Raw genomic sequence first — 27989 nt, 5'->3', positions numbered from 1 at the left:
GCTCCCTTGAACAGCTATTCATTTTTAAGACCCACCCTGGAACAGTTACTCTCTTTCTAAATCCGCCCTCAAACAGTTACTCACCTTATCCACGCCCCCAAAGTGACGACAGTGGAAAGTCCGAGAAGGCAGCAGCACAGAGCTTTCAAACCCTCACGAGGCAAGAAAAACATTTGCTTCTTTTCTGTGTGTGGATTTATTTTATTTTTTTTAATGTAAATGGTTTGTTGTATTTTGTCTAAGAAGAGGCATGAACTTGATGGTGGGAGGAATATATTCACAGTAAACCACTGCAGCAGTTAACAAATGACACAGCTTTGCTTCGCCATGTAACTAACCTTGGAAGCTGGTTTCTTGTTTCATTTCAAACCTTCCTCTAGGATTAAGCTTACTCTGCAATCCTCCCTAATTGACATTATATGAACGGATTTCACAGTTGATGTGAAAACCATGAAATATTGTGGGTCATGTGGGGCATCTAATATTTCTATTTTTTCATGGCTGAAAGAACGGATCATAGGGATTCAATTAGGTATTGCTCATACTTGATTTATGCTTTTCTACCAGTAGGTCAGCTAACTCAGAGGAAAATGTATGTGCCATCCATCCTACCTGGGAAGAAGGGATTGTGCCGCTGGGCATGCTGTCCTTGCATACAAATAGTGTTTTCAGGAGTACTGAGCGCTTACACGTGGCTTAAGGGTCTGACAGAGCTGCAAATGCTCAGCTATCTAGAAATCAGGTCTTGTATGAGCTAAACAGGGCTTGGAGTTGTAACGAGTTCCAGCCATCTCGGCCCCAAATATTTGTCCACATACCTCTAGGCCACGGAGAAAATGGTAATTACAGCCTGATCGTGCAAGGTGCCGAGCACTCCAGTTCCCATCCAACAACTCACTTAGCCAGGACAGATTTACTGGGGAGTTAAAAGGGCTGTCACCCTCATTAGCACCATTTGGTGCAATGTACGCTCAGTTAAGTACAAAGGCTTTGCCTCCGCCCCCCTCCCACCTCACCTTTCCAGTTGGCGTTGCAGATGTATCCTGCCCTTTGCTTTGTACCTGGCAGTCATCCCAATGAATGCTAGTGCTCCTTGTGTATTTTGGATTTAGCATGTTGCTTTGCTGGACTGTGACTGGAGTGTTCAGTTTACCTTGCAGCACCGTATTCTAGATGGAGTACTTACTTTTCTGTTCCCTATTCTAGTGTATTTAGTAGAGTAATTTCTACTGATGAATCATTGACTATTCTAGCAATCTGTTGCTGCTGAAATGCTAGGGTTAGTTTCTGATTTTTTTTTTCCAGGCAAAATCTGTGTAAAATGTGAGAGCTCACATGGTGTTTTTGTTAGGTATGATGCACTCACCAGGATTTGAGGGAAACCTAAATTTCAGCTTCCAGACTCTGATGAACGCAGACAGTCTCTACATGGTCTCACATTACACTCTGCTGCTCAACCTAAAATTGGCCAACTCTGATTACTACAGAAAGAAGCCTGCCCAAGCCCCTGTGTTGCTGGTGAGTTGGGGAATATGAGAAAATTGTTAAAAAAAGAAAAATTGTTTTGCTTCCTTTCACATTAAAACAGCCCACACATAAAGCCTTCAGGCTGCTTGCTAAGTGAGAAATAATAATTGCAAATGAAGCGTTCTCCAAGCTGCTCATGAATCTTGCATGATAAATGTCATGCATCTGAATTACACAGCTTCTCTGTAATTCGGGGGAGGAATTTAATACTGCTTACTGATCATCATTAAAGTAGCAGTCATTTTGATAGATACTCTGTCTTCAGAACTGATCTTCATTAGCATTGTGTGATGCAGCAAGTATTGTTTGTGCACATTATCAAGGGACATACCTTCATCTTGCAACTACTTTTGAGTATAATGACAAACATTTTGCTTAATAGTTGATTTGTATTTATGCAGATGAAGACATGAGAAGTTAGAGTGAAAAATAATTAGGTTTTAGCAATATGAACTGATGATTTTTGTGGGACCTGGGATTCCTCAGCTTCTCGGGCTTTTTAAAAATTGTTTTGAAGGCTGCTAGAGTTATAAGACATGAATCTATGTTTTTCAACTAAGTTGCCCAAGAGAAGTCATTTCAGAGTTTTCCTAAAACTAAAAAAAAATCAGTGATATATGGAAAAAAATGAAAACCAAAAAAATTCTGTCAAAATGTACCATTATTGCCATGTTTTCCGATATAAGAGAATTTATATTCTAGAAGACCTCAAAAACAAGTGGGTTTTAACATCAGTTCTGGTATGTTCTTCAGCAGCTGTGGGAGCAAATCTGTGTCTCAGAACCTTCTCTAGGGGCAGCACTGTGCACAGCAGGCCTGAGCATGACCTGAGTATTGTTGAAAATTGTTCGGATATCCAGTTGGGCCCCAGTTCATCTGTGGTGACTGTTCAATGCAGAAGGGCCTGACTGCTGGACAGGCAGCATTAGGTGCCACAGCTTCTTTTTATTGGAACTGAGATCCTACCCCTGCCTTGTGGAAACAGAGATCAGCATGTGCCATTGTCACTGTGCAAGAACTGTCGTCGTGATTTGTATCTTGCATGAACTGCAATAAAAGAAGGGAACATTTCATGTTCATGTCATTTTCCATAGAGACACATTGCAATCCTCGGTTAATTCTTACCTTTGCATAACTTCATCTCTACTCCTGCATTTCTTTATGCTCAGGAGTAGATCTAGGAGCTGAGGCTCGTGCTGTAGGCTTACTGTTGTCTTAATCTGGCTTTTATGGTTCCCTGCAGAAGGAGTTCATGAAGCAGGTCCAGTCCAGCGGAGTGTTGATGGTATTTTCCCAGGCCTGGGTTGAAGAACTGTACCACCAGGTACTAGAAAGGAACATGCTGGGGGAAGCTGGATACTGGGGAAGCCCTGAAGAGCACAGCCTTCCACTTATCACCATGCTGACCGGTCAGTACCACGTTATGGTGGCAAGGCTAACTTCCAAATGCGTGTCTAAAGTGAGGTACAATAGCATGCTGCTTCATTGCATTACATACAGAACAGCATGTCATCACGCAACATATGGTGTTTCACAAAATTACCAGTAGAAAAGGAATCAGACTTAACTGTGGCAGGTACTTGAGTGTTTGTTTTGGATCGGACAGAAAGGTTTTGAGGCGTGGGTTTAACAACAGCTGTCCCTGGGAGACTGGGACAGTAGGTTTGTTCACTGAACCAAAGCACCTCTTAATTCTGTCAGCTTCAGTTCTGGTAGACTTGGTACCAGTTAATGATAAGTGGTAAGGCTGCTGTTTTCTTGGTGTCATAGCAAAGCCATTTCAGTGTGCCTGTGGTGCAGTACAAATATAGATAGTGGCGTCTGATCCTGGAAGCCTACCACAGATTGGGCTCCCCTTGGTTCAGATTTGTGCTATGCCAGGGATATGCCAACTGGCGCTAGAGAGGAGCTGAAAACCTGGAGCACCTCTAGCAAATGCTTAAAAATAATCCTTAGCTTCCTTTGAGGGAAAAATCAAATGGTATCAGCTGAAAGGTGGCAGGATGGCTATGAAATTGTATTGATATAAAATGCACTGCTTGCTTGAATGTGTATACTGTATGATTACAAGGAGGTAATTAAAACAGTATATACAGGGAGAACACTGGTTTCTGCTGAGCCATTAACTGGTAATCAAAGAGTGGTGCTCTGCAAGTTTTTTGCTGACTGTATTGAGCTCAGTGTTGCTTTTAGCTATTTTGCTGAGAAGCTGAAAGAAACACTTTGGAAAAACAATAGCCATGAAGTATGTGGAGAAGTGACAGACAGGGACTGCTAGAAAGGAAATCAACCTGACGTCCCTAACATTAAATTCTCTGTGAGAAGCTGGTCTTTTGTTGTGTTGGAGAAAGGGTTGTATTTCTTTTGAGGTTGAACCTACATAGGTCTACTAAAAATCACATTTCAGACATAGAATCCCAGTGCATCTTGAGGACTCAGACTGAGATTTGGGAACATCTAGATACAGGATTTAGCAAGATTTGAAAGGTTATATTAAGAAATGTGGAGACTTAAGGGTGTGGGAAGATCTGAACTGTAAGAAATACCATGAAATCTTTGCTGTTGACTCTGTAACGTCGGGGGGGGACGGGGCGAGGCGATACGGTACAGTACGGGCACTTTTGAGAGTGGGATATTTCCCTTCTTCAAGAACATTTTGGTTATACTGGGCAAAGCATAAGATGCCACAGCTCATGTTTATGCCAAGGCTTCAGAAGCCTGCCAGAGAACTAAAATGCATACCTGAGAAGTCATGAGTGCTAGTACTTATTTGAACAAAGAGCCAGTAGGAGGTGCTTTCCTTATACCATCTCTGTGTTGAATAGTAATCTGTTGTTGTTTTTTAATATTCTGTCAGACATCGATGGCTTGGGAAGCAGTGCAATTGGTGGCCAATTGATGGCATCAGCTTCAGCTCAATCTCCACTTTCCCAAAACCGGAAGACAGACGATTCTGTTGTTGCAGGTATTAAGACTGTATTATATGCACAAGCGTTTCTACCAGCAGCGGGTTGTTACATACCATAAGCATATTCAGATAATTTGTGGTTTAGAACAACAATTTAAGGGTTGAGGGAAGTATGTCAATACATCCTACACGTGAATTGGTAGTCCAGCATGAAGAGGACTAATATGACTTGGGTTTTTTTACCGCTGAGGATAAAGCTGCTGTTATGTCATTTTCCAGTAGTAGTAGTAATGCATTTCTCACTCCAGGAGTTGCTTTTGCCCGATACCTTTTAATCGGCTGTTGGAAGAACTTGATTGACACTTTGTCCACACCACTGACTGGCCGCATGGCAGGCAGCTCCAAGGGGCTGGCCTTCATCTTGGGAGCAGAAGGAGCCAAGGAGCAGAACCAAAAGGAGAAAGACTCCATCTGTCTGAGCCTGGATGGATTGAGGAGGGCAGCCCGGCTGAGCTGTGCTCTAGGTACTGCCGCACGTGGGATGCCATGGCAGACTCACAAAACAGGACGGTAACTTTCCTTGAAGGAATTTGGGAGGGAGAAAAGCAGCATCCTGTTCCAGTCTTGGATAGGAACCTAGACTGTAGGACTCCCCATAGAGCCCACCTGCCCTACAGCATAGACATATCCAGCCAACTTACCTTGTCACAACCTGTTGTTGAGATTGCACGGGAGTGGGGAGGAAGCGCTGATTAAACTGTAGTTGTGTTGTTGCTTTACAGGAGTTGCTGCTAACTGTGCGTCTGCTCTTGCACAAATGGCTGCTGCCTCCTGTGTCCAGGAAGAGAAAGAAGAAAAAGAAATCCAAGAGGCCAGTGATACTATAGCTCAAGGTAACTATGTGATTAAATTATCTACGTTATCTCATATTGCCTGCAAAGATGCAACTGGTGATTACTTTGCTACTCATAGAAGAAGGACAGAGGGGAATGCCACTACTGTGCACCGCTCGCTTGTAAGCATATGGATTGTATGTCTAGAGGCATGTAAAGTACATGTCCTGCTGTCCTAGAGTCTTAACATTATGTCACACTAATTATATTTTATCTGGAACTGAAATCAGTGGAACAATAGATAAGCCAACAGCGTTTTTGAAATATGCACTTTTTAATCCTTGTGATAGCAGTACAACCTAGAGGGCATCAGAGAAACAATAATTTTTTTCAAAGTGTTGGGTAGTCATATAAGCTGAGTTTGCGTCCTTCTGCCTGTCTTGTGTATACATCCTTGGTTGTCTTCTGTCATCATCAGATACTTAAAACCGTTTCTGAATCATGTTAAATGAAGCTGGAATAAAAAAATTAGATATGTATAACATGTAAAAAGTCCTGCATCTCTAAACTACTACTTCAAACCCACTGGAAGTCAGGAAAGTCAATTTTTGTCTCCAATGGCTGTTGGATATAAAATGTGTCTGTTGACATCTGAATCTAATGGAAAGAAGCCCATAACAAAACACAGTGTTGCACAAATCACCCTGCTTGGCACTTGAATTTGATGTCTGAGTAGAGAAAACAAAATTGAGTAGGCCTGGGCACAAACTAGCTTTTGACCACTCTGCTAGCTATGACTGAGGCGAGTTGGCCAGCTGAACCAAAGAGGAGGCAGTAGTGGTGGCCAGAGGCCAACAGATCTGTTCTATGAAAGCTTGCAAAGCTTCAAAATTGGTTTCCGTTCCAAGGCAGCATGAAAAATAAGCTTTTCAGAGATTCTCGGGGAAAAAGAATGAAGTCCAAATGCTTGTAGTTCAGACCAGGATTAGTTTTGCTTTGACAAGAGTATCCATTAGCAAAAGCTCTTTGGTGAAACTTTTATGTGGAAATAGATGAGAAATCTGAAAACTTCTTTTTCCATAGAAAATGAGATTTTGGTAAAAATAATAAATATCCAGCCAGCCAGCTTGAAAGAGAAACATGTGATATCACTTGCAGTCTGCATCTGTTCTGTGGGCAGCAAGATGTGAATTTGGAGGTGGAGGGTGTCAATCTGGCGTTGATATTTTTTTTTTTTTTCATGCATGTAAGATCAGTCAAAAACAATTTTAATTTTAAAACTGCCTTACGTTTATTAGGAAGAAATGGGTTTCTCTGATTTGTTTTTTTGTCTAAAATCCACGTTCTTTTATAGCTTTTGGACTGTATATCTTTGCCATCACCCTATATACAAACTGGTGTCTGTTTAGAAGCTGGAGAAGCTAATGTTTTTTTTATTTTTCATGGTGCAGTGAAACAGAAAGTGGAGCAGAAACTGGAGCAGATGGGGAAAGTGCAGGGAGTCTGCCTGCACACTGCTCATGTTTTGTGTATGGATGCAGTCCTTAACGTGGGCCTGGAGATGGGAAGCCACAACCAGGACTGTTGGCCTCATGTGTTCAGGTATGCACCAGAAACAGAATTTGTACCATGCTGCCTGAAAGTAATGGACTGAGAAAAAGGACTTTCCATGCCCTGGGGGCGTTCTGTATAAACAGTGTCAGAGTGAATTAACTGCCAGTAGCAGTGAGAGAAAAGACAGTGCTGTTTTCCACCACTATTCAGAGACAAAATCAGTGCTTAGAAACTTCAAAGTTACCAGAAGACTGTGGCAGAGCCAGGAACCTAAATGGGCTTTTGAGGCACCTCCACTAAACTTTTTGCTATCTAGGCACACAGGATGCCAAAGAATCTTAAGACGACAGGTTACCTATACGTAGTCTAAGAGTTAGAGATTGTCTGGTTATGGTTTGAGGAGAATGTCCAGTGCATCATATCTGGTTTAGATGTAGAAATTGATGCCTGCAAATTGGCAGTGGGTTTCCATGTAAGCTGCTTCTCACAGTGGTGGGGCTGTGAGGCAGCCGAGGGCTGTACTTGCACCATCCTTCTTATTCACCTCTGAAGTACAGACCCAAGCATCTCTTCAGTGAGCCTGGTGATTAGTGAGGGAAGGGAGGAGTTGTTGTTTTGGGGGTTTTATTCATGTTTTGCTTGTCCTGTTTGTTCTCAGGGTGTGTGAGTACATCGGCACACTGGAGCACACCCACTTCAGCGACGGTGCTTCCCAGCCCTCCCTTACCATCACCCAGTCACAGCAGGCACATGGAGGGCTGCACCCAGACTCTGAGCCTGGGGAGTCTCCCCAGGCACTGACCCCTGAGCAGGAGGCCACCCTCAGCAGCAATCCTGTCATTCAGCCAGTTTCTATCCAGGAACTCATCAAGGAGAGCAGTAAGGGCAGAGCTTTCGACTTCCGTGGAGGCAGCCTGCTGTGTGGGACCAGTGCTGCCAAGGCTGTTCTCACACTCTCGACGCAAGCTGACAGGTAAAAAGTAAATCAAATGCATCCTGAGACTGGTGTATTTATTGCTTGCTTGTAAATTAATCTGTTACGTCCATTAAAGCAGACAAAATAAGTGGGTGTCTTGTCCCGATGGGAAGGGACTTAGTGACAAGACCAGTGTCAGTTAGAAAGCAGCTGTCGGGACTGCATGGACAGCTTGTCGGCCTTCCCCAACGTGTCTGGAGGAGGAAAGGGCGCCAAGCATGGTCACAGAATGTCTGGGTTAAGCGTCCCTACAACATGGTCTGCAGACTGATATGTCACAGACTTTTGTGCTATTTCTGCTATTCTTTTGGCAGTCCAGGCTAGAATTGAAAATTTCCCGGGTCTGCATGCTTCTAATACCCCTTTTTTTTCCCAGATGACATTTTGCATTCTTTGTCCATAGGAGGGCATTATTTGTAAATTCGGAGGAAAAAGTAATGTATACCAACACTGCTTGTAGAAGTTTTACTCTGTGCATGGAATGTACCTTTTATTCAGGAACCTCACAACACAACTTAGTTCTGAGGATTAGAGAATAGCAGTACTCTAATTTTAATGCTGCAGGTTTGATTTCCGCACTGATATTTCAGTGCAGATGTTATTAGGACTCAGTCCCCATTTCCCAGGACTATAGAAAGTTTTTCATGCAAAGCAATGTCAGAAAATCATATTTGTGTCAACTTGTGGCAGCACCATGTGGAATTTCACTGTGATCTCTGTGGAACCTACCTCCTATGTAAGCATAAGTTTACTGCTTTAAGGGTGCAGGTTTTAACTCTTAAATCTTAAGAGCTCATTGCAGCTGAAAATAACAACTCTTGTTTATATTCCTAAACATCAATTCAGGTACAGTAACTTTAGGTTTAAGACTTGAATTAATTTGTTTTTCATGTAAGGGCCTGTAACTTCAGATGAAGCAAACTGGTGTAACTCTATAGTCAGTGAAGCTATGATGATCTATGTTGTGAGGACTGGGAATAGTCTCACTGATTTTTCGATTACTTGTTTATAAGCTGCTTGTAGCATTAAAATACAGTAACGGGCAAGAGTTGATTCCTCAAAAAAGTGACTTTTTGTTTTAGTACCGCAGTTGAATCTTGGAAAGGTTCTGATTGCTCCTACATCGCTCTACTTTCCACCTATCAATTAATAAGGCTTCTGGATCAAAGTCTTTCTGTAGCACTATATAAATGAAAAAGCCCTCAATAACCCAGTGTGTCACCAAAGGCAACATGTAGCAGCTGTGTGCAGATAAGAGTTTTAGATACACAGTTAAGTCTGCATCTCATTAAGTTTTCAATTAGATTTTGTTCTTTTACTCACAGGCTCTTTGAAGATGCCGCTGACAAGTTAAACTTGATGGCGCTGGCAGGTTTCCTTTACCAGCTCAAGAAGGCTTCTCAGGCCCAGCTTTTCCATTCGGTCACAGATACAGTTGATTACTCCCTAGCAATGCCAGGTAAATCACCTGAAGATCCCTTACAGAGTTCTGTGTTTCGTATACAACTATATCGCACACAAGACTTGCTTTGTAGTCTTATAGTTTTAATTTTTCCAATTGAATTCCTAGGTATAAATAAAGCACAGTACTTAGTCTAATAAGATCTTTCTGTAGGAGAAATTCAAAGTCTATAGAAAAAGTTGAGCACTTTTTTTGGACAGGGACCACATCCACACCTGCTATGAAACACTTCAGAGGACATTCCTTTGATTCTTGGACTTGTGTTAATTATCCACAAATATTTAATCACAGCTCCATTTTGGAGCCCAATCCAGTAAGGAAATTGGGTGAACATATACCTAAGACAGTGGATTTAGGCTAGACGTTTGGCAGTGGGATAACCTCAGAAGTATTCAGAAAATGGGCAACAGCAAACAAAGCACAGAACTGAAGAATGTCAGATAGAGCAGTGGGATTTGTCCTGCTTGCACTTCCCCAGCAGAGTGGAGCGTATACCTTACAGTACAAAGCTTGTAAATTGTCATTTCCATCACCGTCTCAAATAGAGCAGAAGAATTGGACCCAAAGGAAGATCTTTCACTTAAATTTGTACGGTGCCTTTAGAAGTTACATTAGTTATATGGGCCCTGCTCTGTCCTGTGGCAGACGTGGATTTTATCTGGTATATGTCTCAAATGTAGTCGTTTTCTCCTCTCCCTGAAGTGCTGCTACTCATTTTCTCAGTGTGACACTTCAAGTTGTTCATTTTTTGCTCTTGCTTGTCTTCAGGCCTCAACATTAATTACTTTATTTTTAATAAATGGTGACCCTCTTATCGTGTATTTAGCAGTCAATCAACAGTAGTCAGTAATAATGAAGCTAAAATTAGGATAAAGCAATCAATTGCATTTTTTTTTTATATATTAAAAGTGGTATGCCCCCTAATGACATATTTTATTAGAGATAAAAGCACCAGCGTATTTTAAATGAGAGAATGAAGTGTCCTTCCAAATGTAAAAGCAACAAAAGATTAATCCCTTTCAATAGGAAATAATGACTATTACTGGCTGGGGAACAGAAAAGCATTTTCTCACATTCTTTGCTTCACATCCTTTGCTTGATAAGAAATACAAAAGGACAAACTGAAACTGAATAATTTTGAGTTTATATTTTCCCCTGTAGATGTCACCAAAAGTTTTTCCAACTACTATTTTGGGTCTTAATATTAATTATTTAGCTCCTTGCTTAACTTTTCTGCACTACTTCTCTAAGACTTTGTTTTTAAAATGTTTCCCAAAAAATTGATAACTTAAATCAAATTAAAGTTGTTCTTCAAACTTGGGTCCATCTCCTGCTCTCTTACCTACACAAGCATAGGCTGTGTTTTACACTGATTTTTTCTTTTTTCTTTTTTTTTTTCCCTCCCCCCTTTCCCCTTCTCCCCCAGCCTCAAGTTAATACTAATAATGTCTATCCTGATTTAAATTCCAATTTAAACATCTAGAGATGGAGGAGCTGCTGTTACTTCCCTTCCATTTATTTTCTTTTACTTTCTTTCAGGTGAAGTAAAATCTACCCAGGACAGGAGAAGTGCACTTCACTTGTTCCGACTTGGTGATGCCATGCTCAGAATTGTAAGGAGTAAATCTCGCCCATTGCTCCACCTCATGCGCTGCTGGAGCCTGGTGGCACCTCACCTTGTAGAGGTAGGAGTGGGGGAGAAAATGGGAACATGTGCAAGAGATGACAAACCTGAAAAAGATGGTGAAGGTTTGATAGCTCTTAAAATGTGTATCAACTCTCAATATTGTCAAATCCGGTTGCACTCCTGTTGGGATATTGTATGTACTGTGTCAGATATTGTAATACTGCCACTGAGAGTGCACTTTTAAATAACTGAAATGGGCAGGTCCAGGGATGGCGTGTTGGATTTTTGCAATATGATACTTCCTGTCTGTCTGTGGTGAAAAAACTGAAACCACCCTAAGAGGTTACAAGTAACTCCTCCATTTGCCTGTTTTCCCAGTCAAGGTCTGCATCCTTGCAGTTCTTCCCATAAAAGAATGCAGGCTTTCTTTTCCCACATACAGCCAGCTGAACTGGGAAGATGATGACATTTTTCCCTTTCCTTCTCCTTCCTTGTGAAGCTGGTCAGTGGCATGCCAGTAGCAGCCACATAATGGATTTCAGTCATAACGAATAACCTTTCCTCAACCAAACTTGCGGTCTTATCTGGTGACATGCTGGCGTCTTGGCTTCTCAGAGCTTTTTGATTTGTATCATTAATATGAGTAAATGTGCAGTACTTCCATTCTTCCTGTTGGTGAGGTATGGGGTGTCATGTGCCCAGGTTTATTGGGAGCATGCTTCTCCAGAGTTTTAAGATGAGCTGTTCAGTAAATTGCCATAGCCCTTCATTTCATTGACTCAAGAAAACGTGTGGACTATCTCACAGCAGAGTTCAGGCATTGGGGAGTCTCTGCGGAATCCCACTAAGTGAAGTAGAAATAGCAGAGAAGAGTTTTGTTGTATCCTTTGACAGCCCTTTATCTTGAAAACTAGTGTCTCACTTGCCTTTGGATGCCAGCCTGAGACCACTTTAATTGCTTTTCATGTTTTGAACACTTTTAAGCGTTTTAAGGTCCCAAGCCAGTTTAAACTCAAGTATCTTCCATGTTTTTAGATTGCAGGGCTGGGCAGTCTTTTTGGTTGACTTCAGTGCAGATGATGGCATTACTAGGAAGGAGCAACATCAGGGAAAGGACATAATTCAGCATAACCTGCATAGTTGCTCAAAACAGTATCTTTATATCCAGATTCACTGGTGGTTTATTTTTTAATAGCTCTTCCAAAGTGAGAAGGCTCCCATCACTTTTAAGTTCCATAAATAGCCAAATATAAAATGACATTTGGTCATGCATAGATAGGTATGGTGAATATATGCAGAAACTTCTTTTTCGAAAGGAAAAATGGTCACATGGTAGAAACAAAGGATATTTGAAATTACTTCTGTTCTGTGGGGTTTATTATTTATTTATTTTTAGCTCTGTGCTTTTTGAATTGACAGCAAACCTTCAGGCATTTGTGGGACTTCAGGCAGCTCAGAGTCTCAGTCATCTGTTTCCATGGCAGTACTCTCCCATTTTCATTGCAGTGGGATCCGTAGTCACGTTAGTGGTGAAGCCATTTTTAGGGTTCAGCAGCATGAAGAGATTATCTCCCTTAAAATTGTCTTACTAAAAGCAAATTTTTTGCTTGGACAAACTCTAATACTCTTCCTTTCCCTGCAGGCTGCCTGTCATAAGGAGAGACACGTGTCCCGGAAGGCTGTCTCCTTCATCCATGACATCCTCACTGAAGTGCTGATGGACTGGAATGAGCCTTCTCATTTTCATTTTAATGAGGCGCTTTTCCGCCCCTTTGAGCGTATCATGCAACTAGAGCTGTGTGATGAGGATGTCCAAGACCAGGCAAGTCATCTGTGATCAGGGTGTCTGTATCTGGCCTACCATGCCCATAAGAAGGATAGTCTCCCGAGTGCACTTGGTCCATTTGAGAGTGTTTCCCAAATTGCCTTCAAATGGTGCCCTTTAATCATCTTCAAGGAATCTGCCTACCTAAGCTAGCATTGTGGTAGAGCACAGAGACAGTATACCTGGCTTTAAAGCAATTAAATAAAACTTTTATATTATTTTAAAAAAAAAAAAAAGTTAGTCTAGACTGACATAGTGAAATCCAGGAATGTGTTTAAAGCCATCCTCATTCCTTCTAATGGTCCATCTATGTATTAGTTCTGGTTTTTTGTTTTATTCTTTTAACCTCTCCTGCACTGTCTGCAGGTGGTCACCTCTATAGGAGAGTTGGTGGAAATGTGTTCTACCCAGATCCAGTCAGGATGGAGACCCCTGTTCAGTGCCCTGGAAACAGTTCACAGCAGCAGCAAGTCAGAGGTTAAAGAGTACCTTGTAGGAGAATACTCTATGGGTAAGGACATACTGCACTGACTGTTTCATATGTGCTTTTGTTCCCCTGGTGTATTCCTTGGGGACACAATAACTAACTCAATATATTTAAATGCCCTACCTGAACAGAGGCACTTAGCAGTGCCTCTGACTCTATGACTGTACTGAAGTATCTGTTTTATTAGTTGTGGTGGGAGGGAAAGCAGAGGTATTGTTCTGACTTTTTATCCTCCAGATTCTGGCAGATAAATAGAATGAGAAAGAAATACTTCAAGCCTACTTGAATAGTTTTGAGCAAAACAGTAGTGCAGGACTAGTGAGCTTGGCTGGGCCCTTGTCAATGTCCTGCTAGAGAAAGGAAAGCATGCTGTATACAGCCAGCACGTCTCATGTGGACTGGCTTTCTTACTAGGTGAAACCTATTGCTCTTATACATCATCATAGAATCATTTAGGTTGAAAAAGACCTTTAAGATTATTGAGTCCAACTATTAACCTAGCACTGCCAAGTCCACCACTAAACTTTGTCCCTCAGCAGCACACCTACATGTCTTTTAAGTACCTCCAGGTATGGTGACTGTGACTTGAACAACTTCTCTGGGCAGCCTGTTCCAGCGCTTGACAACCCTTTCGGTGAAGAAATTTTTCCTAATATCCAACCTAAACCTCTCCTGGTGCAACTTGAAGCCATTTCCTCTTGCCCTATTGCCTGTTACTTGTGAGAAGAGACCGACAGGCCCCAATACTGAGCCCTGGGGAACACCACTTTTGACTGGCCACCAACTGAATTTAACTCCATTCACCACCACTCTTTGGGACCAGACCCCCAGCCAGTTTTTTACCCAGTGAAGAGTACGCCTGTCCAAGCCATGAGCAGACAGTTTCTCCAGGAGAATGCTGTGTGAAATGGTGTCAAACTTTACTAAAGTGTAGGTAGACAAACATCCACAGCCTTTCCCTCAACCACTAAGCAGGTCACCTTGTCATAGAAGGAGATAAGGTTAGTCCAGCAAGACCTGCCTTTCATAAACCCATGCTGTCTGGGCCTGATCATCTGGTTGTCCTGTACGTGCTACATGGTGGCACTCAAGGTAATCTGCTCCATAACCTTCCCCAGCACCAAGGTCAGACTGACAGGCCTGTAGTTCCCTGGATCCTCCTTCCTGCCCTTCTTGTAAATAGGCATGGCAGGGTAAATTAGTGTGATAATCTCGGCAAGTGCTTGTCCAGGCACTTAGTCACAGGGCTTCAAATTGCTAGTGCTATTACAAACCATGTTTGCTGTAGGAATGATTCTGCATCTCTGCCAGAGATGTTTGCTTCTATGGAAACTGGGTAATATAGGAAAAACACTTTAATCTGTCCTTTTGCTGCATTAGAAGGGTTTTTTTAAATGTTACAAGTCATGTGTAAGGGATATGGTTTTCCTCCTAAATTTGGTCTTTCAGATCTGTTAGGATTGATGGCAAAATGCATTTTGATAAGCTTCAAAATTATCAGCTTTTGAAGACTGATAATCTACTTGGGAAAAGCAAGGCAATTTTGTTACTGTATAGTCTGAATAGTTTTCCGTGTGACTGCTGTCATCTTGACAGTTAACAAGAACGAAACCAGAAACCTCCACCGAACAGAAGCGTTAGCTACTGAGGTGAGTTCAAGAGCTCAAACCTGCTTTTACCATTTCGGCATGTATAAGCTAACATTTTTCATAGATAAGGTGAAGGAGGGAGTCTGTATGACATCCTGTGGACGGCTACACAAGTTGCCTCAGGAGCAAGAGAAGGTTTTATTTCTAAGATCATTTCTGTGTCTGCCCAGAAGGGGAGAGATTCTACAGATTCAGTTAAATTGTTGAAAAACTGTTGGAAAATCACCTTTATGGGGGATGGGGAAGAGTTCTCATCTTATTATTTCCACAGGGAAACGCCAAGCTCCGGTGTTTGATGTCTTTGAAGCATTTCTAAACACAGACAGCATCCAGGTCTTTGCCAATGCTGCCACCAGTTATATTATGTGCCTTATGAAGTTTGTCAAAGGACTGGGTAAATATATTTATTTTCCTTTTATCCTATTAATTCATGTTATGCCAAACTTGATCCTACAGAAGAGGAGAATTAAGTTATGTAATGGTATGGTAGGGAAGAGAGAGGGAGTGAAGAAATTGAGTCCAGAATGCTGTAGAAAAATAAAATAAAATCCAAGACCAAGGGATTATTTCAGAAACATTTTTAATACCATCCATTTTTCAAGTTGTTATAGCAGCAAAGATGCATCTCAGTATTAAATATCTGCTTCGTTTGATCTAAATTTGTATCAGGACTTGCTTATATTAATTTAGATTTAAAAGAACCAACAGAAGGTTGCAGAAATGGCCTGGCATTGTGCAGTGGCAGCATGGATTGTCTGCAACAGAACAGGTTATGTTTTACATTCAGCAGTCAAAGCCACGTGGCTCCTTTCTACTCTTTCCCACCACAGCAGCAGTAATTTGGTATATGCAATGCTGAAAACCTGCTGAACCTTCAGGGCGACCATGAGCATTGCAACTAACACCACTCTGTCCCCATAACTAGTTTGTTCGTTGTGTTACTGAGGGCAGTGGAGACCAGGCATGTCAAGTCAAGGTGACCCTGCAGAGTAACTGTGGTACTTCATCAGACTGCAGAACAAAGGCAAATGGTGTTGGGTCATTCTGCCCCCACGTCCGTGTTCTCTGGCTTGCCTTGATCATTAGCATTTGACATTTTTCATTGAACTGTGGCAATGATATTTTTTTTTCTTATGTAAATTGCAAAACTTCTTATGGGGCAAAGTGTGGCTTTTTTTTTTAATATAGGTATATTGATTCACAGCGGTATCAAGGTCTGTAAGCGACTCCCTTTGATTTAAATGAAGCAGCTAACCGTACCAGACCTAGTCTTTCATGTTACTCTCATTTTATGAAGCTATTTCACCATCGATTTCAATGGGGACAGAATTCAGCTTGTGATGCATGTCCAGTACCAGTAGAGGGAACTCATGTTCCTTCTGGAGAATTTAAAAGCCTGTCTTACATTTCTTTAGGTTTCTTACCTTCATGAGATAAGTTTGTCCCCTTCATGGTTACACATCAAAAAGCAAGATCTTTTTTTGTACTAAAGGAGCAGGACTATGGGATACTTCAGTGATGAGCAGTAGCAAATATACTACCGTTTATGTGCATTTTAACATAAAGCTAAAGGTTTCAAACTTCATTGGCTGACTTGGCATATCTCAACAGCAGACAGACTTTAAAATACATTATGGAGGGAATAATTAAGGACATAGAAAAAACAATAATGTAGTGAAAGGACAATAAAGTAGGATTTAATAAAAGGATTTCATATTTATCTTGTGTTTTTTATGAGAGGAGTAGCTTTTAAGGCAATAAAATGTTCATGTATATAGGCATTTAGTAAAGCTTCAAATTTGGCACTGAATGGAAAGTATTTGGCTAAACTGGAAAAATGGTTATGAGCCAAGTATTCTAGGGTGGGCAGAACATTGGCTGAGAGGGGCAGAAAACAGACTGTGCGGACAGGGAAAAAACTGGAGTGCATGAAGTTATCCAGGCAGGAACTCTGCAACAGGATGGCTCGGAGCTGATCTGCTTATTTAATGCACTTAGTGAAGCTGACCTAAAGGTAGGAGTGTGATGGTGCCACAGAGTTCGTAACGTCTGTGATATTGAGACACTAGGGCCGGAGGATATCGTAGTGTTGAAACAGTGAGAACTTGACACCTGAACTAGGCAACAGAAGGAAATATTGTAGCATAAAATAGAAAATTGTTTACGGTAGAAGGAAGAACTTGTGGTAGTGGAATTTTCCAGGGCAGTGGCATGCAAATTAATAGAAAAAAATTAGTATATTAACTGAGCAAAGGGTGAATATGAGCAAGTAATTGTACACCCATGGAAAAAAGTGGAGTGGGGTCAATATGACAGATGACTACAAGGTATTATTATAAGAACTCCCAAAGGCCCTACAAAAGAGTTATTAAACAGGCGTGTATTTATTAAAGCATTTATTCATCTAAAAATCCATGTATACGCTGTGACCACTATTACTGTATTGTTTGTATGAGAATCATGGGGTGATTCATGTGATCCATGATGGAGAATCATGGATCTAATAAGATCAAACAAAGGATGTTTTCTGGATTCTGTTCAGACATTAGCACACAACTGAATGAAAAAGGAAAACTAATGCTGTTTTTGTTTCTCTTCTGTCCTTCCCGATGCTGCCTTTCCTGTCCCCAGGGGAAGTAGATTGTAAGGAGATGGGTGACTGTGTGCCAGGATCAGGATCTGCATCTACAGACTTGTGCCTTCCCGCGCTTGATTACCTCAGGAGATGTTCTCAGGTATGAACAATCTTATACAGGTACTAACCTGGCCGAGGAAGCAGTTCTAACCTCCCGGCTTTGCATCAATGGTTAGATGGTTTGCATGAACACACCAGCATCTATGGAAAGCCTGACAGTAATAACCTGCACTGACAGGTGGAGAGTGGCCATCTGAAGGAATTTCATACTTTTTAGGACAGCCAACAGTGGTAAAACTGAGGAGATGAAAACACTCAGACCCAAGGAGCACGTGGGAAAATGCGAATGTTCAAAACCTAGTAGTAATATATTCAAAACTACGTTCATTCTTATTTAAACAGTTACTGTAAACAGCATTTGTAAGGAAGGGGAAAAAACCCAAAACCCTGAGAATTCTCACATCCTAAGAAGAGCAACAGATTACACCTTCTAAAATGCAGCAACAGCTTATCTGTACCATGAAGGCATATCTGAAGCTCAGGGCAAATCTCTAACAAATAGAATGCTGGCATGTTTCCTGTAATCTCCTTGCACACGGCACAGATTATTATCCAGGGTTATTAGAATGTTTTTTGTCTGATTTCATAATGCTGTTTGTAGTACCTGCAGGTCTTTTTGTTGGACCCAGGCCATGTTTTTTCTGGGTACAATACAAATGCATAACAAAGGATATATACATAGCTGAGAGGGCTTAATGTCTAAATTCAGAGATAACGGGTGGATTCAGTACACAGACTGAGGGGAGAAGGAAGGAATAAGGCAGCTCAGAATAATAAACAGCAGACATGCCAAACTGTACTTGCTGTCTCAGTCACCTCAAAAAATCTAGTGAATATCTATGTGTATATCTAATGTATATTTTATCTATACACTGTGTGCACATCAGTCTTCCTCATCCTTACAAACCCCAGTCCACAGTGAGGCAGAAATATTTTCTCCTCTTTAAAAGCAGCAGCCATTTTTATCTTGTTATACCTTTTACCTTGCCAGTAGAAGAACAGGAATGACTAAGAGGAAATCTTGTCTGTATATTGCAAATACCTGGTTTACTTTAGAAAGGTCTGTAAAATAGCAGTAGCATCCCAGCTATAGCACAACTCTGCAGAGTTTGTATTTGTTGTGTAATGGACGCAGGCAATGAAGCTCTGAAGTAAACCTGTACAGGTCCTTTTTTCAGTATTTACTTAGTCCTTCAAAGCTCCGAAATATTCTGTGTACAGCTAATAGACCTTCTTAGGTCACAGGTGCAATTGGTAAGTAGTAACATTTGTCTTTCACAAATGAGGAGGGAGCACACTCCCTTCCCAAAAATGTGTTATTTAAATTGCTTTTCTCCCTCTTTTTTTCCCCTCGACTCCTTACTTATCAATGAACAGAAGACTTATGGCCTCTATTTAGGTTTTTCACTTACAGTATTGCTGGATGAACAGAACAGATGCTGGCATTACGCTGTCTTCATAGGTTTTATTTTATTTTACATATGTGTGTGTTATATGTGATAGCTTTTACAAACTTTCCCATATATATTTATCTTTTCTTCTCTTTTTTTCTCTCTCTCTCCCCCCTCCCCCAGTTGTTAGCCAAAATCTATAAAATGCCCTTGAAACCCATCTTCCTCAGTGGCCGGCTGGTTAACTTGCCCCGAAGAGTGCAGGAACAGTCAGCCAGCAGCGAGGATGGTATTGAGTGCATCCTTTCCGACTTTGATGATGACACTGGTAAGTGCATTGAAAGCAATAATTGCAGAATTAATCAATTGCTTCTTCCACATGTCACTGTAAATTTTGCCGACTGCTGAAAACAAAAAAGAGGGGAAAAACTTGATAGTTTATTGTCTCCCTGTTGTCTACACGCACACGTGTGCACACAGAGCCTGGAAGTCCAGGTCATGTCACCTGCTTTATGTTAAAAGATACAGCTCATAAATGTGAAAAATACAGCCCCTCTCTTGGGACAAGATAATATTATTTTAATTAATATTATTTTAGTTATCCTTGTATTTATAATACAAGCAGTATATATTTCTAAGAGCTAACACAAGAATACTTTCTAGACCACAGCTGAAGTAAAGGAGTGAAAACCTTTTAAGGTTGGTATTGGCAGGCCTGCCTTTAACAGAAAAAATATCAATGTTGAGTTACTGTTTATAAACATAAAGAATACTTGTTTAAATATGTTTCCAAACTTATGTCCCGTGGTCTGTTGAACTAAATGTTGAATTTCTAAAGTCCATAAAAAGTGCTATGACCTCCAGAAAAACAAGCGGCATTTGTCTCCTGGTTATTTGTGTGGCTTATATGGGTTGTAGATTAATCAGGTGCTTGATGAACTAGATCTGTGTGGAGCCGAGCAGTAGAGAAATGCAGCCTTACTGCTTCTAGACTCGTGATGGCCCTTCGAAGCAGTACAGTCACTTCTGAATATCTGAACTACTGAGCTGTTCCCACCTGGCTGCCTCTGTGAAGTGCCAGCTCCAAGCAGGCAGGAAGTGGGCTGACTCCAGTGCATTTCATTCACATGCCTCACCAGAATCACCCTTGATACCTACTTTTACCTAGGCTCTTCCACCACGTGGATTGTCCTGTTCCACTGCTACCCTGGATAAAGGAGAGAAAAGCTGCTCTCTGAAAAAAGCAAACCACAAGTCCTAGGTTTTGGGGATTTAAAAAAAAAAAACACACCACCACAACCTTTTACTTTCTTCTTTCTATGTTTGTGTTTTTTTTTTTCTCTCTGGATATTTTAGGGTGTTCACCTGGGATGCAGGAGACCCAAGTCACTGAAGTCTCTGCTTTGAGTCAGGCTTGACCTAGGGTCTCCCCACCTCTGGTGAGGACCACTTGCCTACTGTTCTGAAGTGGCTCTGCCTACCAATGTCTTGCTTGCTGCGAAGAGAAATGCCGCCCTATAGCAAAGAAACCTTCTGATCTGGTTCTTGTCAGAGCTAAGTGCTGAAACTTCCACCCAATTTTTATTTAGCTGGTAACAGTATTAGAACACTGCTAGGCAAACTGGCTTTACAAAGACAGAAGAGAGTGTTTGACCTGGCACTCTAATGCTGAGAGTCAGTACCAAGATGAGGCAAAATGTTCTCGCCTACTTTGCCATACGGTGATGCAGCGTATTTTCATGTAGTGTATTCCATGCCAAACTCTTCAAGAGGGTTTTTCTAAAAGGTACTCAGTTCTTCCAGATTTGAAGATACTCAGATTTTGTGCTGAATGATTTGTGCTGTTTCCTTATCTAGAAACATCATTAAAGTCTATGTGACTCTGAACAATGTCACCATACATACTGCCCCACGGAAGTGGCGTGAATAAATAAATGATCAACCCAGTTACTAAGTAATGATTTCACTGTGTTTTCCTTGATTCTCAGGAAGACTCTTGCAGTCAGCAAACTCAGTGCATCTTAAACAAAATTTCCTTGCGGCCTTTTATATTGCTTTTGGAACATAATTAGCCAGCAAGTATCATGCAGACACAGACTACGACAGCATGGCTACCAGTAGGCTTTTTAGTGGACATAATATCATGGGGAACTAGCAAGTACTTCAGTGAAAAATTAAAGGGCAGCAATTCCTAACCATCTTCAAAATTGTATTGAAAACTAGTTGTCTCCCATAATCTCTTAGGGATACTCATTTTCTCACGTAGATATGAACTCACAGCACTATCTGTATCCTTACTGCTGTTCTGGTAGTCGTTCGGCTCTGCCATATCCACGTTTAATACTCTTCTCTCTGTGACCTCTTAACGTCTAAAGATAAGATGCTGAGGCAGCCTGATGATACTTCATGAGGTACTGTTACTGTTCAGTTCTGGGTAGCAAATAGAGACAGTTAAATTATGACTAGACACCTTAGGATCCTTACCTAAAACCATAACCTAAATGGGTACAAACCATTCTGGGCAGCATTTGCAATGGTAGTGAGATGTGTAAAATGGCCCATTGCAAAAATAACAAAAACTCCCAAGGTTAAAGAGGACTAGTGGGAGTAGTAGACTAAGAAAGGAGACCAGAACGAGATGTACTTGGAGGAGGAAGGATGGGACAAAACACAAATGTAACAAAAAGGCAAGGAAAAGGAGACCATCATTTCAGAAATTGATACTGCCCACAGACATTACACACCAACAGTGAACATGCAAGATCCCATGATCTTTAAGTTAGTTGATTTCTTAGCCTCCATCACTTTCTGAAGGCAAGCACTCAATGCAGTATCTCACCCGTGGCTTTTAATCTTTGTTTCCTTACTTGTAGGTCTTATCAATGTGTGGATTATTCTGCTGGAAGAATTAACAACTGCCATATCCAACTGTCCCCGCCAGCACCAGCCTCCGACTTTGGATCTGCTCTTTGAATTGCTGAGGGACGTTGCCAAGACACCTGGTAATGAAAGGGCTTGATAAAACGTGAGCTAGTAGAGCCCTGACCCAAACTTCTTACAATCCTAAACCTCTTCTCTGAAGTGTGTTATTCATGCTAGAGCTGCACAGAGACATTCTCAAGTAGCAAGGGATTTTCACAGAGCGTGATCTGTTGTTCCAGTGAGTGCACTGTTCTATGTTGACAAAAGGCATCTTGTAAGAGTATGTTCAACATACTCTTACGTTTATTGCACAAAGAGGTGCAGTACTCTATCAATGCCCTAGCCACAGAAAACGTTTGTCTGGTGTCCAGGAAAGGGAAATAGAAAATTATATATTCCTGTAGACCTGCTGGGAAAGACAGCAGGTAAACAGTTGGCTAAATGTTCCTATACTACCTCACAGCTAGATGCAAAACTGCTTACCCCTCTCTTCCCACAAAAAAAAGTTTCAGAGCCTGCTTTGTTTGGCACTGTCCCTGGCCTCAAGCTTGCAACAACTTAGCAAATTTACTGTGCGTGTAGGCTTTTTAAGCAAAAATATACAATCATCATTGTGTTTATTTTAAGGCCCAGGATTTGGCATTTATGCAGTTGTACATCTTCTTCTTCCCACGATGTCTCTTTGGCTCCATCGCAGCCACGGTGACCATTCTTACTGGGATGTGGCATCTGCTAATTTTAAGCATGCCATCGGCCTTTCCTGTGAACTCGTAGTGGAGCACATTCAAAATTTCATACACTCAGGTATGTCATTGCACTGTCACATCTACTGACAGCCATCAGTGGCATGTTGCTGAATGGGGGGGAGACGCTTTATTTGCTTTTTGTTTACTCAAGCATAAAATAAGAGGAAGAGGGTTGAAAATTTCTGTTTGTTTGGGCTTTTTTTCTTTCTTTATAGGGTTTAGAATTATGGAAGAAATTAACTTGTAAGGGACCTAGGGAAGTTATTTAGTCCAGCCTCCGCTCGGAGCAGGGCTATCTTCAAAATTAAATCATCACAATCTATATTATACTTTCTAAAAGAAGGTACTAAGACTTTGATCATAAAGAACTACAATATCCAGAAACAGGATCTAATGGAATTTCTCCAGTACCACTTAAGCCCAGACATTTTATATTGTTAACAACAAAAGGACTGTTCTTATTTCAGTTTGATGTGATGCATGTTTCAGAATTGAACTCTAGTGATAGCTGCATAAAAAGATTTGGTTTTGCAAAGCCTCTGAATAGCAGTAAGTGTAGCAAGACTGTTTAATTATAATAAAAAGGCAATGATGTTGAAACCAGCCTGTGTCTTTTCCTTACAGATATTGGTTATGAAAATATGATCAATACTATGCTGAAAGATCTTTTCAAGTTGCTGGTAGCCTGTGTAGCAGAGCCAACAGAAATTATTTCCAGAGTTGGCTGCTCTTGTATCAGGTAACACAGTCTATTCAACTCTTATCATATTAAAAAAAAAAAAAAGATGTCTTTATATCTTTGAAAAACTTGTGGACTGATTAAGCTGGCTCACACCTCAAAAGAAGTCTACAATATGTCTATCGTTATTTGAATAATTAATTTTAGACTTACTAACCTTTTCTTGCTGTTTCTGTCTGCTTCAGAACCTGTGATTTTAGGCATTGCTCTGTGTATCATTCCCATAAAAAGCACTTGTACATTACTTATATGCGGTTAGTCAATAATTAATCCTTAGGAAAAATAATCAAGTGTCTTTCTGTTGGAATTCACAGGTCTTTAGAGGTAATTAATACCTTTCACAGTCTTCAGGTTATTACAGTCATAATCAAAATAAACACTGCATCATGTAGTTATACAATGTGTGGTTTTCGTCCTGGCAAGATGACTACTTAAAGGGGAAAAGCAAAGGGGGGGGAAAAAAAAGTCAAAACTACAGTGTAATTACAAAAATAGGTCAGGGTAACAACTGAGGAGATTAGATATCATTAGGTAGCTACTGAGTAGGGCTTTTGTTTTGTTTTCAACCTTCTCCCACTACAAGTAAGAATCGTTTAGTTCCTTCTTGAATATGGTAACATTTTCCTGTGCCCTTGCAGGTATGTGTTAGTGACAGCAGGGCCTGTTTTCACTGAAGAGATGTGGAGGCTTGCGTGTTGTGCCTTGCAGGATGCGTTCTCTGCCACTCTGGAGCCAGTAAAGGTAAACTGCCTTTTTGCTGACAGTCAAAATGTAATTACGCTAGTTATAGAATCACTAACTTTTGACAAGTTGCTTTTTCTTTTTAAGTAAAGTTTTTGGGTACAGAGCCAAGAAAAGAAGTATAAGGATTATGTGGTAGCTTTTGTTATCTTGTCAGTTCACTCACAATGAAAGGTGTTGGATCAACTGTGGACATTGAAATCAGTTTTTCTAAACATGTGCAGACAACACTAGTCACTAATGGTCCTGACTTATTTCAAATCGCCCTGCCAGTATGAAATCAGAAGAGTTTAGTAGGTGAAAACTTACCTTTTGATCTATTTCTTTCTCTGGATTGGCTAAAACTAGACAAGACGAAGTTGTTTACTTGATCCTGTAGCTGCATGCTCCGAATAGATTATTTCTTAACTTGCTATCTTTCTTGTAACAAAAAAAATCCTGTGAAGTCATCACAGGCCAGACTACATAAGAAGTTGTAGTGTCTTTGCATCAAATACATCAATTGCTAAATAGCAGGTGACCAGCTGATGGTAATGGAACAGATCACTCCGAATCTTGTATTGCACGTGAGCAGGCCGGACAACGCTACAGTCACTGACTTCGTTTAACGCACAGTGAAAGTCTGATGTTGTGTCTCTCTATAGAACCTGTTGGGCTATTTCCACAGTGGTTCTGAAAGCTTTAGTGGAGACGCCTGTGAAGTGAAGGTGGCAGCCCCCTCCCTCTCGCCAAGTGCTGAAGCTGAATACTGGAGAATCAGAGCCATGGCACAACAGGTACTGACTGACATTTCCGGGGAAGTCAGAGAACATTTTAAACTTGGGGCTTTTCTTCATGAAAGTATATGTTTACCACCACCTTCCTCACAAGCCCTATGGGCAAAGACTTCCTCATCACCAGACTAACATATATGTGTCTAACAGTAGTATTGGAAAAAAGTAATAAAAACTAGAAACAAAAAACTTAAAACAGTCCCCCTGCAAGTAGAAATTAGGAATGCCTAGGGTGGGGCAAGATGCATACATACCTGAGGAGGACTGGCAATGAGCCTGCTGTGTAATGTAAAAAGGCAACCCTAGAGTACATCAGTGGAAATGTTTCTGATAGAGAAGAGAAAATAGTAGTGGCACTATCAATTCTCAACTAGAATGCCATATATTTCTTTAATTACTCTGTTAAAGAATGATAATTTCAAAGGGCAAAAAATGCACCAAAACAGAGACTGTGATATGAAACAAGAAAACAAGATTTGTTCAACCTATCAAAGCAGAGTTGAAAAAAACCTGTGTTCCTCTTTTCTCTATAAATACCTGGGTAGAGATTGCAGAGAAGAAAGAGTTACTGAGAACTAGAGGATAATGCTGACATCTAACAAACCATTTAAAACTCACCACTAACTCCTAATCAGCAGAGCAAGTTTGGAGACAACCTTCTCAGGGTCCTTTTGACTACAGTAGAGGTTGTTCATTTTGTGAAAATAGTTACATGAAACAAGTTCTTTGAAATACAGCAGACTGAACTTAATGACCTGCAGGGTACCGTAAAACTGTAAATACAGTGTGACAGTTCCAGCATGGGAAAGCAGCTGGATTAAAAGAGCCAACAGATGTTTGGTGTCAATTTCTCACCTGATTAATCATACCCTGATGCTGCTTGAAAATCTGAGACACACAGACCAGGATTTGTGATCACAAATAATGGGGCAGTGGCAGACTTTGAATGGAAAAAATGCTTTAAAGATGCAGAACTCAAGAAAGCATGGACTGTGTATCATTTATACCTTTCTTGTAGACTCTCAGTGGCACTTGCTTGAGTCCTTCTTGGTGGGGATTTGACACAACTGCTAAGATACAAAACAAAGCTACAGCAACCGAGAGTTGTTTCCCCATTTCCCATTCAACGAATTGCAAGTTAGGTGTCTGTTGTATCTTTATGGCTGAAAATAATCCTTCCAACAACCAACCTTTTTAGGTACAACAGGCTAACGATGCAAACAGATCCTTGTCTCCACTATACATGATATTTTCTGATAGTAGCGTATAGACAGTAGAAAGCTTGTTTTGGTGTTTGGTGCCATGCCTTATACAAGTTCAAAGAAAAAGATATCTGTCCTTTGCCCTGTGCTCTGCTGAGTGTCCACGGCTCTGAGGGTGTTTTACGAAAGCAGCATGCTCTAGGGAGGGTCTGCCTGGGGGGGTACCTTGCATTCTCTCCATCACTGTAAAGTAAATACAGGAAATCCTATTCTCAGGCCCTCCAAGGACCCAGTGCAAGTGCTAAACTGATTGTTTCGTGTAACTTGTTGTTTTCTAGGTCTTCATGCTGGAGACTCAGTGCTCCCCAAAGACCCCTAGCAACAAGGAAGGATTTGAACATGCCCAGTCGTGTGTGCTCATCATTGACCTGCCACCAGATAAGAAACCAAATGGGCATACCCAGAGAAGGTAAAATATCTTCTCATGAAAATACTGTGTCATTAAAAGCAAGATAAAAATATTGTCAGGCTGGCGGAGAAGTGAACAGAGCCTGGCAAACCATGCCCCTCCATAGGTCTCATCAAGAAAATGAAATACACCGATCAAATAAAAATTAGGTTTTGTGGCACAGGAGACAATAGTTTACTACCGTCGGCACTCCAAATGTTCCCATGCTCATGCACTGCTGAGCACGCACGTGCAAGAGCTGTTACAGTTATAGACAAGCCTGTGTCAGGGTCTATAATGCGGCCCTTGGAAAACTCTTCTAATAGACAGTAAAAGTTGTTAGTTTACAAATAACCTGAAGGATACATAAGTCACACAAAGCCTTCAAGTAGAGGAAATGCAGATAAAATTAAGAAAATAATTCTCATAGGAAATACTAGGAAAATTTTTCCAGTGTTAAGATTTTTTCCTTCAAGAAGTAAGAGTTAAAAATACCGCTTTGAAGAAAGCTTTGGAAGTGCTGTTATGTTTGTAGTGATACCCAACAAATGAAGCAATGTCTGCTTCACTAATGGTCTTTTAAATTCAGTATTGCTGGATTAAGAAGGTAGAAAAAGTTAATGGATAAACTACAGCAGTGTAAATTGAAGAGAGCACACTCAAAGCTGCAAAACTGTCAACATGCTGATCTAGGGAACGCTGGTTTTGCTTGGCATTTTATTTTTTGTGGAAGTCCTTCTATATATTACCACCTCAGAAACTCATGCATTTGCATGACAATCTGATCATGTCAAAGAATATTTCTTTTTGCTTGCACTTGGTTGTTTAAACAACTGCTGTAACATCAATAGGGCCAAGAATTAGAGTTCTGCATTCAGGGTTTGTGTTTGTATTGCAAGGTACGTAATACATGGCGTGAAATTGTCTTTTACTAGATACCAAACCTGCTTCTGTACCACTTCAGGCATTCTCATTCCAAACTAAACTATTGCTTGCAACAAGGAGCCAGGATGTGATGGTCCTTCTTTGGATGGACAGGAAGAAAGACCATGCAAGATGTCTTTATACTTACGCGGCTGTACAGAAGTTTCCCCCCAAGAACAGGTGCTCTGTTGCCTCACCTTCAGAGAACAGGGCCCTGCACAGAGACGAAGAAAGGTTGAGATCAGAGTCTAAACCCTTCCTTCTTGGTGGGAAAATATCTGCTTTATCCAAAGGTTTGCAGATCATTCTTCTTGTTACAATGAATGCAAAGCAAAAGACTGGAGTACTCCCCTCTCATGGCATGTGAAAGCCATGCAATCTAACCCGCTGCGTTTGTAAAGGTAGCGTGGGTCTTGCTTGTCTTTAAACAAATAAATAAGTAAAGCTTGCAATTAATACAAACTCTGAATGCTCTCACACTCCGCTTTGTCTAAACAACTGCAAAAAGTGTACCTGCCAATAGGCAAATGTTACCCCAGCAACGCTCATTTTTCACCAAA

At 40.9% G+C, this 27989-nt stretch overlaps 1 protein-coding gene across 4 annotated transcripts in view; it reads left to right on the top strand.

Moving 5' to 3' along the window:
* Window positions 1–27989, top strand: part of ARFGEF3 (ARFGEF family member 3) — a 90828-nt gene that overhangs the window by 55545 nt on the left and 7294 nt on the right. For 2 of the 4 annotated variants that reach the window (XM_074580608.1, XM_074580610.1), the window contains 20 exons: window positions 1352–1518; window positions 2771–2936; window positions 4385–4492; window positions 4744–4959; window positions 5218–5328; window positions 6720–6870; window positions 7481–7795; window positions 9124–9257; window positions 10800–10945; window positions 12530–12709; window positions 13079–13223; window positions 15120–15242; window positions 17480–17583; window positions 19118–19262; window positions 21808–21936; window positions 22484–22660; window positions 23227–23341; window positions 23980–24082; window positions 24727–24858; window positions 26396–26526. In XM_074580608.1, the coding sequence (XP_074436709.1) occupies window positions 1352–1518; window positions 2771–2936; window positions 4385–4492; window positions 4744–4959; window positions 5218–5328; window positions 6720–6870; window positions 7481–7795; window positions 9124–9257; window positions 10800–10945; window positions 12530–12709; window positions 13079–13223; window positions 15120–15242; window positions 17480–17583; window positions 19118–19262; window positions 21808–21936; window positions 22484–22660; window positions 23227–23341; window positions 23980–24082; window positions 24727–24858; window positions 26396–26526 (2998 nt within the window). Of the gene's footprint in view, window positions 1–76; window positions 161–1351; window positions 1519–2770; window positions 2937–4384; window positions 4493–4743; window positions 4960–5217; window positions 5329–6719; window positions 6871–7480; window positions 7796–9123; window positions 9258–10799; window positions 10946–12529; window positions 12710–13078; window positions 13224–15119; window positions 15243–17479; window positions 17584–19117; window positions 19263–21807; window positions 21937–22483; window positions 22661–23226; window positions 23342–23979; window positions 24083–24726; window positions 24859–26395; window positions 26527–27469; window positions 27542–27989 lie in introns of those variants that run through there. The other 2 variants (XM_074580611.1, XM_074580607.1) reach the window with 2 other exon arrangements.

This window comes from Larus michahellis, chromosome 3, assembly GCF_964199755.1.
Source record: "Larus michahellis chromosome 3, bLarMic1.1, whole genome shotgun sequence".
NCBI classification, from domain to species: domain Eukaryota; kingdom Metazoa; phylum Chordata; class Aves; order Charadriiformes; family Laridae; genus Larus; species Larus michahellis.
This window is presented reverse-complemented; position numbering and strand designations above follow the sequence as displayed.